The 15,978-nt window shown below is 34.9% G+C and overlaps 1 protein-coding gene across 1 annotated transcript; it reads right to left on the bottom strand.

Annotated features, from left to right (window-relative positions):
- Positions 1–9,896: 9,896 nt before the first annotated feature.
- Positions 9,897–11,423, bottom strand: LOC136270984 (uncharacterized). Its single transcript, XM_066070034.1, has one exon. The coding sequence runs from the start codon at positions 11,421–11,423 to the stop codon at positions 9,897–9,899; it is 1,527 nt and encodes a 508-aa protein (XP_065926106.1).
- Positions 11,424–15,978: the final 4,555 nt, after the last annotated feature.

The following is a 15,978-nucleotide window of genomic DNA, read 5'->3' as shown; positions in this document are numbered from 1 at the left end:
AAGTTTTACAATTTTATTTAAATTGTTTTGCACATTAACATTCATAGCAAGCATTCTCAACGTTTAGGATAGCAAGATTTAAATTTGTCAACTCAAATCGTAACTTTTCCATCTTCAGAAGCAGAGACAGATTCAGAAAACACACTGAAATTTTTTTCAGTGCATTTAAAATTCCATTTAACGATGATATATTCATCAAGTTGACATCGTTATCTATTTTTCTTAACTCCCGACAATTCATGTGTGTTACATTGAAATGCACCTGAAATCTGGGACCTTTACATAAACAAGTATATATCTTGAAGAGGAACACCACATAAAATACCCCCCTCCCCTCTCCTCTCCTTCCCATGTCTTTATTCAGGTGATGTTTATATGTACAAGATTTCGTAGAAAATTGCAGAGAAGTTCATAGTGTAAAAGTGTTTATCAATTTTGATAAGGGAAAAACAGTTTTCTTTTGTGATTGTAAATTACATGTAGCTTATTACTTTAAACCCTTAACTTAAATCAAAGTGTTTACAAACAAAACCAAAAGATGAACACATTCAAAAGGGAAAAAAAACCTTTCACTGGAGATTTATTCTGCATAAATTGTCCTTCAAGTTACTGAAATAAATAAGTGTTATTTGATCTTGATGGGAAACTCTGAAAACAGAGACCGGAAGTTTTCGACAAAGGGATGAATGGCTGTCTACGTTTTTGATTAGAAGTGCGCCATATATAGGGTTGCTCCTAGTAACAACATGGCGTTGAGTTAAATTTGTCAACGCACAATGTATTACAAAGACTAAAATAAAAAACAAATTATTTAGATGTGCCGTAATATGTCTTGAAAAGTAAAATAACAACACCTTTCAATAAACTCGGGTCAATATTTATAAAAAGTTTGACATTCATGTACACGTAAGTATTATCCGTTATTTTCCACAACCTTAATAATTATATCGTGCAGGAATTTGAGTGAAATACTTAGAACACAAGTATTTTTTAAGCTTGTTTGGTTCTTCTGTTTTCCTAAACGAAGGAGAGATAATCCGTGGTGATAAGTCAAAATTGTTAAAATAAACATAGCATAAAATTAGAGTCCGACACGGGTTTAAATTATTTTTTAGATAAACTAGTTATTTTTAATCGAATCTGAAAGTAACATGATTACGATATCATTTTTTAATAATCATTCTATAATCGCACCTTTTAATTGTTTATTTTTCCATTTGTTCATGCGAGAAGAAATTGGCTGTGCATGGAATTCATTGCGCAGAAATAAAACGCCACTTAAATCGTGCTGTTACCTTGTAAAATGTGTACGACATACTCTTTATTGAAAATGGAAATTGTCATTTATCATTTTGGCGAAAATCCCGTGTTAAGACTTCCTTCCAAAATTATTTTTAATTTATTCATTTAATTATTAACAGTCAAAAAACATTCTTCTGTAATAGAAATTCGGCATGAATTTCATCTTATAGTGGTTTCCAATTTTTTAATGCTCAACTCATCCGAGTGTGAACATTTCAGGTTACTGTAAAAACATTTACAAAAATTTTAAGAACGAAATATTAAGATGGATAGAAAAATTGTATTAGCAAGTCATTGAGTGAAAACTTTATGGAAGGAAAACTGATATATAGATTCCCCCTTCTCGTGAACGTTGTCGTTTACCGTATACACTGTATTGAATAAAAAAAATTGATGTTATTTACAAGGTAATATCGTCTTTTGGTGATTCTGAGAATGAAATGTCTCGACAGGAAACATGCATTGCATAATAGGTTATGCGATATGTTCCAAACATGGTCGAATCGTTGATCAAGTATGAAGTATGTCAAATGGTATCTCAGATTTTCCCTAAAGTTTTAAAGGAGCATTGTCACAATTTTTGTTCAAATTCTATTTTTCTGTTTTTATTATTTACAATGCGTAAGGGATGCATTTTTAATGATCAAATGAAATTTGAGAGTGAGTAGTTCAGTTAGAAGCAAGATACCGATACAGAGCGCAGAGTTCTTTATCATGGAAACATGGCTCGTCTCCTGTCTTTGTTTTTTGGGTTTCAATATACCAGTAAAAATCTTTTTCAAGCTGATTTTTCTAGCTATATTCTTAGTCATTTGAAGCATTAATAAAGAGTTCTTAATGTTTACCACTTTCATTTTAGGTCTAGAGGAGGAATTTTTTCACCTCCACATTCAAAAGGTAAACAAAAGCTTTGTTTACATAGCAGAGAATTATAAGTTCTGAAACTCGCTTATAACTCAACAAATGATACTCAAATTTTGGTTGCCCATTAAAACTGCCATATTGAAGCGTTGTTAACATTAAAATCGGAAAAATATATTTTTTACAAAAATCGTGACCATGCCCCTTTAAAGATCGGTGCATGTTAACAATCGGTGTGAATTATTATAGAACCAGCGCTAGCATTTAATGACAACAAAATCTCCAAATCTCATCTAACATAATTACATTCAATAGTTTCTATACCTTCAAAATAACATCACATTTAATCGGTGTTAATCAAAGGAATTAGCCAACCCACATTTACTTTAATCTCGTAATTTTATATGTCTACATCATATCAATAACATAAACATCGTATAAGTAATAACAAGAAGATTGAAGGCGTATTTAATTGTGTTTTGGCACCAAATTATACGATGTGCTCGTCAGTTTTCGATCAATCATTATTTTTAATTGTAAACATGCGGAAACGCACGAGTAATTAGCTGAATGTTTCTCGTTTCAACAATATTAAATTATTGCGTGGACCCTGAGGTCCACGCAGAAAATACATAAGCGAGGTTAAACCGGATGCTATGGGGAAAATTCAGCCTGTGCATGAGCTAGCCTGGTTCCTGGGCGTACTGGGTAGCTCAGGGAACGAAGCTAGCAAACGTTTATCTGAATCGGGATCGAGATTCCGTGCCATATGCACACATAAGTTCAAAGGCGCTGTAATTGTAAAGTTGTCGGTAAACAGTACAGAAACAAAGTATTCCTTTTAAAGAAATGACTGGCATGTGGTATGAATTATCAGTATTATGAAATAAGTTAATGTTATGCCGAAACTACAACATGCATCAAATAGCATAATTTGCAATGTTTTGTTGTTTTCCGAGTACACATGTAACTTTACTTTACAGTTATAGTAGGCAAGGCTAGAGAACTTCTGGATTACATTTTTTTAAGCATTTAAGTATGATTGAATAATTATGTCACTATAAAAGTTTAAATCTCAAGACAAATGCACCAAAATATGATTTTTTTTTAATTTACACAAAGCTGTCACTGCATAGTTAACAAAGTAGTGCGAATCGTATTGTGTGCGCATATAGTAGAATTCACCGAATGCCTGATACTATACATGCAAACTTCATTCATAGATAGATCATAATTATTTCAGAAGTATGAATCCTTTATATTCTGAGATAAAAAGTCAGGACCATACATACATGTATACGAAATAAAAAAAGTACAAATTTAGTGGTTAAAAGTAGAGGGTTAGAGTCGGTGGAATCTCTGATAATCTTAAGGCTTTCACGTTAGTGTTGTAAACACATGCAAATGGTCCACGTAAGTCCTTTTTTAAAGGACAGCAACTTGTATATCTCTCAATCCATCACATCATAGGTAGGAATGCAAAAGTCATAAAATACCGTAAAACTCGTTTAGTACGAACACAGATATAGTGAATTCTCCTTTAAAGTGAATTTTTTTTTAGTTCCAGGTGAAATTCTTCAAATCTTTGCAAAATTTTACGGTTATAATGGAGATAAAACGAATTTACGGGTATAGCGAACTCATTTTGAGTCCCGTAGAGGTGAAAAATGACGACATTTAACACTTTGATAACGAATTTCTTTAAAGTTAAAAAAGTTTGCACTACCATTTATCGAAATAGTTTTAATAATTTCATTTTCATAAATATTTTTCATTTCACAAACCGATTATTAAAGGTATCAAAGTAACGTATTTTTATTTTAAGCCTTAATTAACAAAAATTATAGTCTGGTGAAAGAAAAGATGTATATTGGGAATTCACTATAGTTATTATTACGAATTCGTTATACGGATATAACGAATTACGGATATATCGAAGTAAATCCATTGGTCCCTCGGACTTAGCTATAACCGAGTTTTACTGGAAAACACTTCAATTTGGATGGAGAAGAAGCATTGTTGCGATTGTTTAGATTCTCTTTAGAAAAGTGTAACAGAGCCAATTAGAATATAGAATTAAATTAAACTAGAAATATTCATGAAAACGAAAAACATGTCAGCGCTTTTGCCTAGCAAGATCATTTGTAGGCTGCCTACATTGATGTCTCATGTATACCAATCTTAAAAAAAAAAATCAGTCGTCGCTCCTTTTCAGTCAACCATAAATTCTGGTTTCCGTTAAAGAAGATTACAAAACATTAATATTGTTGCTATCCATTCATTGAATTGATTGAAGGTGTGTGGCTATCCATACATTGAACTGATTAAAGGTGTGTGGCTTTACATACGTTGTACGGATTGAAAGTGTGTGGGTAATTTCATCGATGATCTACGTTATAATTATGAGTATCAGCGTCTTTAAATCTTAAAAGGCGATCAGTCAGGTCGTTTTGATTAATAGTTCTGTGTTGCTAGCAACAAATCAAGCTCGAGTTTTGCAGGAAATGTTCATTTGCCGCTATGTTAAACTAATTAGAACAATTGACCCGATTTGCCTCATTTGGCAAAAACAGTAAATAGAGATGATCCACAGTTACAAAGCAGTCTCGCTCATATTTTAAATTTAAAATGGACAGTTCCAAACAAAATTTTCTTGTGTTTGCTTCATAGTTAAAGGAGGCTCAAACAGTGAAATTATTATTTTGGAAGAACAAATTCCATACAGTCTAGCTCAAAGATTTGAATATGTTCCCATTTTTTTCTACAGAGGTGTATTTCTTAAGGAGATCAATATATATTATTTTATAAACTTGTTAATAACGGTTTATAACAAGAACATACTGGTGAGACCACTTCAGAGTGGATATGTGTTTTAGTTGTGTTAAAGACGATAAGAAAATAATATGCCACTGAATTCACAGAGAGGTTTCTAATGGCAATTGATGGTATGACCCAATTATCAATATTGAGGTCTAAGTAGATATAAAGCTAGATTATCACTTGAGAACTAGGAAATTCTGACATCTATGCGAGGTCTCTAAGATCGTTGAGACAGTTGTTATTGGTATTATGTAAATTATTAAGGTCTGACAATTCTTTTCAATTTGTTCACAAAGAAATATGATCTTTTCAGAATGTAACATGAGATATAAGTTTATAATATACATGTAGGTCACGTAAAATTAAATGTACTTCTTTTGGTATTTCTTGCTCTTAATAGACGTCGGCGTCGTAACAATAAAAACCTCTGGTATTTCTGCACAGTATGGTTGAAATAAAATGTTTGAGAGTTAGAAGTTAAATGGGAATTTTTTCGTAATAATCGATTCTAGATTTAGTTTGTAGAATTGAGGAGAATGGATGGGAATCTTGAACTGGGTTTTTGATCAGATCATGACGAGTTAAAATTTGAATGACTTAAAAGTACACAGACCAAATATCAAAAATTAGGTTTTTTCTGTTCCGTTCATAGACACTTATATTTGATGCACCAAAATAAATTATAGTAGTTTTCCATGTACATCGTGATATTTTATAAAAACAGATGTTATTTCTGAGGGAGCAACTAATAAACAGTGTAAACCATTATATTGAACATGACTTTGGCTTAATGTTCTTGTCTCGTGTGTTTTTGCCGTAAGCAGTCTATTAGTAATATATTGTTGTCTCTCTTTGCACGTTGGCTCTCTGAGTGACTCTTTAGTGCCGTTTTAATTTTCTTATTGCGCACTTGGATATTGATATCTGACCGTAAGATCGACACTGGGGATTTCTAGAAGCCTTGCTACTCTTTGCCTTGTGTTTTGACCTTTGCTATTAGTTTGATGAGAGAAATTTGATTAAGCTCCCATGTTCGATTAGTCTGGATATAGTTTGACATAAAAAAAATTACATCAATTGAGCATTATATTTCTCTAGTTCGGATGAGTTATTTTCAAGCTGTTTCGTGCAAGAGTTTCCTTCGATTGATTTATTCGAACACTGCTGCTTTTAGAGGTCAATATCTGTGCCATTATTTGTATATAAATGCACAATCATCACTAAGATGCAATACAACATATATCTACCACACTGTTAACAAAGATTTCATGGACATTTTAACATTTAGCGTTATCAAACAAAACATAATTAATCTCGCATTTGTAATAATTGTCGGATATTTGATTTTTCAATAAATCTGATCTAATATAGTCTTGAATGAAAGCATACTGTTTAATACATGTAGCATGTTATAAAACATATACAAAGATGTATCTGTTGATTGATCATTAGCAAAAATTCTTAATTTTTTTTTCACAGCTTAGGTATACTTTTCGTTTACATTTGTCAATCACTTCTCACTAGTGCAAAATAAGCAAATGCTCCATTAATCGCAAAATGCTAGATATTTGCACAGAGATTCCTGGGTCTAACGATTGTCTGTTTGTTTTTCAGCCATTTAATTAAGGTGGATCGTTAATAAGGGGCACAACACCGATGAAATATAGGCACGGGATAGACGGTCGTGTGTACTAAATGATAAGTCGTACAATTTATATGATATTCTGTAAAAAAAAAATGCATTTAACGAGGCCGAGTACAGAACGAGTACGCCCGCTTTCGCGCAGCGTTTCATTTGTATTGTGACGTCATCTTTTTGCTTTGTTGACGCCATGGCGTGATAGTTTCAACTGCAGATATTCAGCGAAATTTGTTGAAAAAAACTTGTTTGATGCGTAAAATTGATATCATATTGTGGAATAAAGATAAATGTCTCGAAGTATAAGCTATATTTGGGCTCGAGTCGAAAATGTGAAGAGGGTTCAGCAAGTCTAGCCTTTTGTCACGTTTTTTTAACCCGCCTAAATATAGCTTAATTCATATTTCAAAAGAGTAACCATGTATTCTTTATTAATGACCCTTAATATGTGATGTTATATATTTATTATACCCCCGCAAACGAAGTTTAGGGGGGTATATTGGTTTCACCCTGTCCGTCTGTCCGTCTGTCTGTCTGTCCGTCTGTCTGTAGACGCAACTTTGTCCCCCTATAGAATTTTTTATTACTGCATGGAACAGTTTGAAAATTTGTACATATGTTGAACACCATCTGAAGATGTGCACCTGCAATTTTTTTTAAGATCAGACAAGATTTAATGATTTTATGACAGTTTTCATTTTCCTTATTCTATGTATTGTACACTAATGTTGAAAAGTAAGGGAGGTAATCCTTACAGATTTTATTAATTGATTAATAGAAAACACTCTAAAATATATTTATATAAATACATCCAGATGGAGGTTTTTTTGTCTTTATGTCTTAATTAATAAAAAAAATATTTTTTATACGTATTTTATCAACTGACAATGCAAAGTTTTTGTTTGTCAATGATAAATTCTTAGGAGGTAATAAGAACATCAAAGACAAGTGTGGCTGAATTCATTTGTCCCAAGGGAGCCATTATCTGAGCCATGGTTCAGATGGAGCATGTGTTTAGGGGAAATTGATAATCTGTAAAATGGGTGATGGTTTTGGGGCTATTTTAAAACTGTTTCATGTAAACCAAAAGTTCTATCATTAATAGGAAATAAATAATATCATTATTAAAAAAGAAGTTAAAATATTTTTAGAGGTTGTTTAAATTTATTTGTCAAGTAAATTGATAAAGTGACCCTATTGGGAATTAATTTAAATGAAATTCAAAATTACTGATATGATTGTAGTGTTTTGGCAATTTTAAAATTGTTTGTATTTTTACATATTTTACATAGTATGGTTATTATGGTAATGTTTTGGGAGTTTATTAAATTTAACAAGCTTATCAAAAAAAATCATAGTCCTATGGGATCAATTTTCTGATATGGAGTTCCATTGTGCCATAGGAGAAAGTGGGGGAAAATTGAAACAACTAATTGCAGCTGTCAAGACTCTTATTAGAAAGATATTGAAAGTTTTATCAACAGAAGAGCATTGCTTGGCTACCGGTATTTCCATGTACTGCAAAGGGAGGGGTTATTGTCATTTTATTGGTTTTTCTTTAAATCAATTAAATTTAAAAAATATATATATTATCAGATACATACATTTGTAAATGTATTACTGTTATAGATATGTATTTACAGTGAAATTCTGACAATTTTGATTTTAATTTTTCTTTGTTAACTAATTTTTTTTTTACAATTCTAGAAAAAATTTTTGTATGTGTTCCAAACCTTTATTATTCAATTATTTGTCCCATTTGAAATTAGCCTTGTGGGGGTATTAGTCCCATAAGGACTTACTTACTTACTGCCCGTGACGCCTTTGGCGTATAGGGCAGTAACGAGGGCTCTCCATCCCTGTCTGTCCCTGGCTAGCTTCTGGAGAGTGCCCCAGCTTCTCTGATGCTCTTTCATCTCGGCTTCCACTGTTCGCCTCCAGGTAACTTTTGGTCTCCCTCTCTTCCTTTTTCCTTCTGGTGTCCAGAAGAGGGCTGTCTTTATGATGGATTCAGGGTCCCTTCTGAGTATGTGGCCAACCCAGGTCCATCGTCTCCTGGTGATGATGGTGGCCATATCCTCCTGATCGCATCTGCTGAGAAGGTCCTGATTTGAGATAGTATTTGGCCAAAATACTTTAAGGATTCTTCTCAGGGACTTGGTGTGGAAAGTTGACAGTTTGTTAAGGTCGTTCTCTGTCATTCTCCAGCACTCTGAACCGTACAAAAGAATTGGTATGATGCAGCTTTTGTACAGTTTGAGCTTTGTCCTGTTGGTATACTGGCTGGATTTCCACACAGCTTGCAAGTTCTTAAATGCTGCTCTCGCTTTGGCTAGTCGCTGCTGAATGTCCCTGTCTGCTCCACCATCTGTTGTGACAATACTCCCTAAATAAGTAAAGTTATTGGTAAATGGAAGGATGTGATTGTCCATTTTAATTCCTTGTGGGTTATTCACATTTAGGGTCATGACTTCAGTTTTCTTGGCATTGATCTTCAGTCCAATGTTTCTAGCATACTCGTGGAGCCTATGTGTTTTGTCTTGAATGTGCTGATGGAAGTGAGAAAACAGGACAATATCATCGGCAAAGTCCAAGTCTTCAAGTGTTGTGAACGTTCCCCATCGGATGCCTCTTGGGATGTCTGATGTTGTGTTCCTCATGACCCAGTCGATGGCTATGATGAAGAGCGTTGATGACATTACACAACCTTGGCGAACTCCAGTTTTGACATCAAACTCGATGCTTGAGTTTCCAACTTTGCATCTGAAGTTGACGTAGAAACTCTTGATGATGTCTATAAGATGTTGGGGGATGCCGTACGAACGCACAATTCTCCAGAGACTGTTTCTATGAATGCTGTCGAAGGCCTTTTCAAAATCGATGAAGTTCAGATAAAGTTGTCGCTGCCATTCCGTACACTGTTCGATGATGTTTCTCAGTGTGAATATTTGGTCGATACATCCTCGTCCTGGTCTGAACCCTGCTTGTTCCATCCGTAGTTTGACATCTACGGCTTTGGATATTCTTCTGATGATAATTTTAGCCATGATTTTACTTGGAATGGAGAGAAGTGTTATTCCACGCCAGTTATTACAGTCATTTAAATTTCCTTTTTTTGGTATTTTAATGATGACTCCATGATTCCATTGATCTGGTATGGTCTTACTTTCCCAGATTTCTTTGAAGGTTGGTTGGAGGATGGTAGCTGTAAGGAGTGGGTCCGTTTTGAATAGCTCAGCATTTAAATTGTCACTCCCAGGAGATTTTCCATTTTTTAACACTGTATGGCCGATGTAATTTCTGGAACGTCTGGTGGATTGGTGTTTATATTCAACTCTGATTCGGGTTCACTGATTTCAGGTTCATGGATCGGAGGTGGTCTGTTTAAGATCTCCTTAAAATGTTCTGTCCACCGTTCATCCATTTCATTCTCTGATGTTATCAGCTTTCCTTGTTTGTCTTTGATGGGAAGGTTTGGTGATGGTCTGTTTTTCCCACATATTACTTTTGTTATTTTGTATAGATTTCCTTGTTCCCCTTTGTTGGCTGTCTCTTCTGCTCTTGTTGCAAAGGCATCTATGTATGCTCTTCTATCTGTACGTACAGCTTTTTTCACTTGTTTCTGTATTTCACTGTAATCTTGTTGATGTTTCTCCTTGAGTCTCAGTGATTTGGCTTCAAGTATTTTCTTTTTGGTGCATTTTCTTGTTTCGATCATTTTCCAAGTGTTAGGTGTTATCCATTCTTTGTTCTTTTGTTTTTGTTTGTAGCCAATGCACTTTTCGCTAGCTTCAGTGTATATGTTACAAATTTCTTTCCATTTTTCATCAACCGATGTTGTCTTGTTTTCTGATTGTAGGTTTTGTAGAATGCCAAACTTATTTTTGAGTGTGATGTTGAACTCATGCCTTGTCTTGATATCTCTGAGTTTGTCCACATCAAATCTCTTCCTTGTTGTAAGCTTTCCTTGTGTGTTGCGCAGTTTTAGTTTGATAGATGCTGTTACCAGGTGGTGATCACTACCAACATCAGCGCCTCTCTTAACCCTCACATCAAGCAATGATCTCCATTTACCATTTATCATGATGTGGTCAATTTGGTTTTGATCTCTCGCGTTTGGTGAATGCCATGTCAACTTATGAATGTCTCGGTGGGGGAATAGAGTTCCTCCGATCACATAGTTGTTGGTGGTACACAACTCTGCAAGCCTATGTCCATTTTCATTCATGATACCGCAACCATGGTGCCCCATTGCTCTATTGTAGAGTTCATTATCTGCTCCTACTTTAGCATTCATATCTCCCATGATGATCTTCATATCATGGTCTGGTGTGTTGTCTAGTTCTCTTTGCAGTTGTTCGTAAAACGCATCTTTGTCTTCTTCATCTGCATTGTTAGTAGGTGCATAACACTGGAAAACCGTAGTGTTGACCTGCTTTCCTCTAAGTCTCACCAACATCAATCTGCTGCTAACTGGTTTCCATTCCATCAAGAACTTTTCTACTCCTTTCTTGAGTATAACTGCCACCCCTTCATGGTGTTGTCCATCTTCTCGGCCAGAATACAATAGAGTTTCACCTGTTGTTGTTCGCATTCTTCCCGAATTGACCCATCTGCTCTCACTGACTCCCAGCACATGTAAGTTGTATTTCCTCATTTCTGCTGTTACTTGTGCCAATTTTCCTGCTGCGTACATGTTTCGCACGTTCCAAAATCCTATTCTGACCTTGGTTTTGGCCGTGTTGAGTGCCTCTCTAATCATGCAAGTTGCTTCCTGGTGGCTTTGACTACCCACAGTCATACTGGTTCCAGTGGTGGTCCTGGAGAGGTTCTCGTCCACAGGTATAGATATATTCCTCGTTACTGTTTCTGTAACAATGTTTGTTTTACAAGTTAGGGTTGTTAGCCCCATAAGGACAGTTCTAGTTTATTACTTAAATATGTCTGAATGTTTTAATAATACTATAGAGATCACCATTTCCGCCTTTGTCAAAAAAAAAATAGCCATTATCTGACAAACTGGGAAATTGGGCATACAAAAAAACAACTTTGATAAGACCCCTGGAACAATCCAGGAGGTAAAAGGTTTTTTTTTATTTGACCATTTGATGTCTTTTAGCAATAACTTTAACGTGTAGAATAGAAAAAGAAATCCCTAGGGCAGAAGTTTAAAAAAATTGTAACAAATGTGCAAAATTGATTAAAATCCCATAGGGTCCTATGTTAAAAATTAACAAACTTTGAGATGACCCCTTAAACAAACGGTGTGGTCAGTAGAAATTCATGTAAAAAAATTCATACAAAAATCTAGGGCAGAACAAATTAGACCCGGCCTCGTTAAAATAGACTTTAACTCAAAATCCGATATTGACAGGAATTTGACTTCCTCATCAAAATCTCAAATTTTGACAAAGACAAATATTTTCAAAGAAAAAACCCCACACTAATTCAATGGATATTTTGAACCCCCAACCCCACTGCAAAACCAGACGGTAGAACTAAGCACTCACTTAACACTCACTTCCCTCTCTCTCTCTCTCTCTCTCACCAACACTTACACCTCTTTCTCTGCACATTCATTTTCATTGCACCAACCTCCTCTCCTCTCCCTCTTTCTTTCACCTCTCTCTTACCACATTCACGCTCTGACCCAACATTTTCAACATACTCACCCATTACACCCCCCTTACCCAACACTCTCACCCAACAATCCACGCAGTCTAAACCCCTCTTTCTATATCTTTCTTATCCTCCACTTAAACACACTCTCTCTCTTAAACACACACACACACACACACTCTCTCTCTTTCTCTCTCTAACGCCACTTTCCCACTAACACCTCACTTTGTTATTCCTCTCTCTCAGCAAAACCAAACGACTATTTCACCTTAATCTCATTGCCTATTGCTTCTCCCTGCCCCTCTCTCTAACACCCACTTTCTCTCAAAGTCACCCCTCTCTCCTCTCTCTCAATCCACTCTTTTACCTTCTTCTACACTCACTCACACGCCAATTTCTCATCTTCACTCTTACCAATTACATGTACCCTCTTTCCCTACTCTCTCAACCGACTCACCCTTTTCTCATTCTGAACTCTTGTCCACATTCTAACCCCGCTCTCTCTCACCACTCACTCATCTCTTTCAACCCACACCCATCCCTCTCACTTCTCCCACTCACCCCTCTCACTCACCCCACTCTCTCTCTCTCTCTCTCCGTTTTCCCACCTCTCTTTCTCTGTCTCTCTCTCTCCACAAACAAACAAACACCTCTCACCCCATTTGTTCCACCTCTCTATCCCACTCTCATCTCACACACTCTATCTCCCAATTTTCTCATCCCATTCTCAAAATAATGTCTCTTCCGACACCAATCTTCCTCTCTCAAATCTTTTTTCACCTTACTCTCCTACACTTAAACCCCTCTCTCACACCAATCCCTTTCACACCCCACACTATCTCCCCCACACCCATCTTTCACTTCCCACTCTAATCCACACTCTTTCCCCTCCACTTCCACACACCTCTTTCTACCCCACACCCAACCCACTTTCATCCCACTCTCATTGTTCTTACACTCACCTCCTGTGTCTACTCTTCCCACCTTGCTATCTTACCCCATTGTGAAAGTGTAGTAAGAGACTGGGTTAAAGAGTGATAGTGGGGTAAAAAAAGAAAGAGAAGAGAGAACAGTGAGGATTAATGACTTGCTAATGCACTGTTGAATTCCCCTCCCAATTCTAAACTAAAAAGACAAACCAGAGCACTTTAATTATGAAAATTAAAACGTATGAATATGTACTCACAACACTAGAGTACAGTCTTTTGAGTCAACAAAAGATTATATTTAATCTTCATTGTCGGTCTTAGAATAGGGCAAGATCGCCCATACGCACACATTGACCATGAAAGTTACTATTTTTAAAAGTTGGGCGAATTTCACTTATTGTCTCGAAGAATTCTAATACAAGCAGTTGCGTTTTGAATTTCATGAACTATCTTCTTAATGATCAATTCTTTGTACTGGTTATTTTTGTTCCTCCACTATAGGTTCTAATGTCCAGCATAGATTGTGATTGCTACGCTATGAATATAAATCACTTATTGTCTCGAAGAATTCTAATACAAGCAGTTGCGTTTTGAATTTCATGAACTATCTTCTTAATGATCAATTCTTTGTACTGGTTATTTTTGTTCCTCCACTATAGGTTCTAATGTCCAGCATAGATTGTGATGGCTACGTTATGAATAGAAAAATGAAATATTTATAATATTTTTTCTAAATACTAATTCATTTAGGAAATCAAATTCAGTGGTCAATTTTGCTAATTAAAGCGTACTTGGCTGTTATTTAATATGACACAAGGAATTAACCTTTTACATAACAGTTTTTTTTAATTTAAAAAATTTAGTCTATGGTTGTTGTAATTTTTCTAGTATTTTCAACGAGTACTCGGTTAACCGGTTAACTGTAAAAATTCAGCAAAAAATTCAAATGACTTTTGAAAGTTTATATGACGCCTGAATATTATTTAACGTAGCTCGCGGGTTTGCTGACGTCACAATAGGAAACAATGTAAAGAGTTGACCGTCATAGTAAACTCATAATTTTTTTTTTAAATGACAAATGAGATATTTAGAAGTATAAAAGAAAATATCTTAAAAAGCTTATATGCGGTTTATGACTGTTTATACAAAGATTTATAATATCAAGTGCTGAAAATTTAAAGGTATCACATACATTGTCACATTTTGTTCTATAAAGATAAAGAATGAGTTTGCGTTAGAGTTCTTCCATTTAAAGTCATGTTTTAAAATAGAATGAATGCATTAACTTCGCTTTTTTTTTTACAATTATAATTTCCGTAATTATCTGTACTACCGATTAAATTCTTAAATTTCTTTTGACTTGAGATAACTGTTTTATTCGATTACTTACTTATAATGTCAGTAGTTGCCTAGCATTTTATTTTTGCATTGATTGACTCATAGTTTCATAAAAACAAAAATAGAATTTTCTGTATCTTTACAGCCTTACATTAACTGCATTTGATAACATTCACAATAATGTCTAATAAGCATTTACATGTTCTAAAATGTGTTAAACAGCTAGTCTTGTCAATAAATGCATTCCAATTTTGGTGTTCTAAGAAGTAAGGAGATGATGACGTCAGGCTAACGTCGTAATGAAAATATAAGGTTTTGAGAAATCTTTTAAATCTTTAAAGTTTTTCTGCCAAAAATTGGCCGAGAACACATACTGATATTTTTTTATGAATTGATTCATAATTATCTCCTCTGTTTTTGTGTTGAGTATGATTAATTTCGTCTGCATCGTTTAAAAGTTTGGAGCATAGTTTAGTAATGCGTTTCTCGGTTAAAATGTGCATTTTACTATATATTTCATTGAAATGGCGTTGCTTGATTTTATTAATGACATTGTATTTGAAACACAATAACATTATTACCGCGCAGACGAATCCTAAATAAATTTTAGAAATAAAACTATAAAACCTATGGATCACGTGGACAAATTTTCAAGGTAGGCTTTCTCACAAGCAGGTAAACCCGCGAGCTACCTTAAATAGACGTAATCAACATATATTTTAAGTTTCATTAAAAAATGTTGACTACTTCCAGTTTTATTAGTCGATGAAAATCGTCTATTGGAGGTTTAATGTTAAACAAAAATCACGCGTTATTCGTTTTCTCAAGTGTTTAAGGAATTGTTACAATAGTTTATATATATATAATGACACACACAATCCGCAGACCGGAAAAGTTTTTGGGTATACAGTTTGAAAAAATAGGGGTTCTGCAGGGGTCAACGTTCAAAACAGCCCTTTAGCTGTAACTTTTCTATAATTCATCCGATTTTAAAAACTTTTTCAAATTTTAGTTAGGAACAAAAGAGTCATTTTAAAAATTGTGGTCCGAGGGGCCACTTTTTGACTCCTAAAAGGGGTTTAAAGGGCCTAACATGACTATTCACTGCCAGACAATCTAAAACTACTCGTAAAGAGTTATCTTGAACGACTTTGACCTTTGACCCTTTTGAACGTGACCTTTTGACCTTGACCTTTGACATCTTAGAACTACTATGTTATAGGAATGTGCAACAGACCGGTATACCAGTTTCATTTATACGTACACTTCGGTGAACTTAACCCCCCCCCCCTTTTTATATGGTTGAATTCCTATATTACCTTGAAATGTGATGATTGACTTTGAAATCCATCATTTCTAATAGAAATCACACCCATCGAAGTGTTACAAAACGTTTGTCAAAATGTATACAAAGTCTGACACTCTGACTGCTCCGTCGATCCAGACCACGTTTTAGACCATGCCTCTAAA

Source organism: Magallana gigas, chromosome 8 (genome assembly GCF_963853765.1).
Source record: "Magallana gigas chromosome 8, xbMagGiga1.1, whole genome shotgun sequence".
NCBI classification, from domain to species: Eukaryota; Metazoa; Mollusca; class Bivalvia; order Ostreida; family Ostreidae; genus Magallana; species Magallana gigas.
Note: the sequence above shows the minus strand (reverse complement) of the source record. Positions and strands in the feature narration are given on the sequence as shown.